Genomic DNA, 1,074 nt, shown 5'->3' on the forward strand with positions numbered 1-1,074 from the left:
CGAGTATGTGCGTGGCTTGGAGGCTGAGCTGGCAGAGATTCAGTGGCAGAAAGCACAGTATGAGAGGCAAGGGAGGGCGGTGGATGAGAGTGGCGAGGAGGCATTGACACCGACTTCAGCTTGGAGAGCAGCTGAGAAGCTGGCTAAGATGGCAACAATGAAGAAGTCATTGAATAGAGTCACTGACTTGCACGGCTTCGAAAATGCTAGGTTCTAGTGTGTAATTAATTTTGTATTTAATAAAAGGTATGGTGCCTAAAAGTGTTTGCCTAACTTATTAAAAATGATTAAAAATTAATATTTAATTTTAAAAATATAAAAATAAATAATTATTAAATATTCAAAAGTTACCATGAAAAATAAATTAGGCAAAAGTTAGGCACCAAATTATAGGCACTATAGAATTCACCTTAATAAAATAGGAAAAATTTTGTGGGATAAAAGAGAGTTTAAAAGATAACTAAGAAAATAATAAAAAATTTAAGAACTATGATTTATAGATATTGACACGGACATGGAATACAATATGTACAGATACGTAGATAAATAAATTTAAAAATTTTTATAAAATACGAGGACACAGTATATATATAAAATATTAAATATTTTTTAGATAAATTATAATAATATTTTAATATTTTATTAATATTAAAATATAAATTAATTGTTTAATTATTTTTACTATTTTTTTAATTATATAAAGTATTTAAAATATTTTTTGTTTTAATAATTAATAATATATATTATTTCTAAACTCATTTTAAGAATACATGTTAAGAATAAGACTAGACACGCTGATATGTAATGGTATTTAAGTGTGTCCAAACGTATCTAAAAAGAATTTTTTTATTAAGACATGATTGAGCACAAAAAACATGCGTGTCGAACGAGTATCAATATATATCGTATCCGAAATGTGTCCGACACGAGGACACGATAAATTAAGGAAGTGTCGTGCTTTATAGGTCAAGGGTGAAACGTAAAGTTCGTTTATTTAGAAAGGAGTATTATGGAACGTTATTAATTAGGAGTTACTCAAGTTAAGATGTCTAAAACATTTTTTTAATATATTTT

The 1,074-nt window shown here is 27.7% G+C and overlaps 1 protein-coding gene across 1 annotated transcript in view; it reads left to right on the top strand.

Annotated features, from left to right (window-relative positions):
• Nucleotides 1-217, top strand: part of LOC107459274 (E3 ubiquitin-protein ligase WAV3) — a gene marked incomplete at its 5' end in the record, with an annotated part of 1,974 nt that extends 1,757 nt beyond the window's left edge. Inside the window, one exon of the mRNA XM_021126805.2 lies at nt 23-217. Within this exon, the coding sequence (XP_020982464.2) occupies nt 23-217 (195 nt within the window). The remainder of the gene's footprint in view (nt 1-22) is intronic.
• Between the last annotated feature and the right edge of the window lie 857 nt (nt 218-1,074).

Source organism: Arachis duranensis, chromosome 7 (genome assembly GCF_000817695.3).
Source record: "Arachis duranensis cultivar V14167 chromosome 7, aradu.V14167.gnm2.J7QH, whole genome shotgun sequence".
NCBI lineage: Eukaryota > Viridiplantae > Streptophyta > Magnoliopsida > Fabales > Fabaceae > Arachis > Arachis duranensis.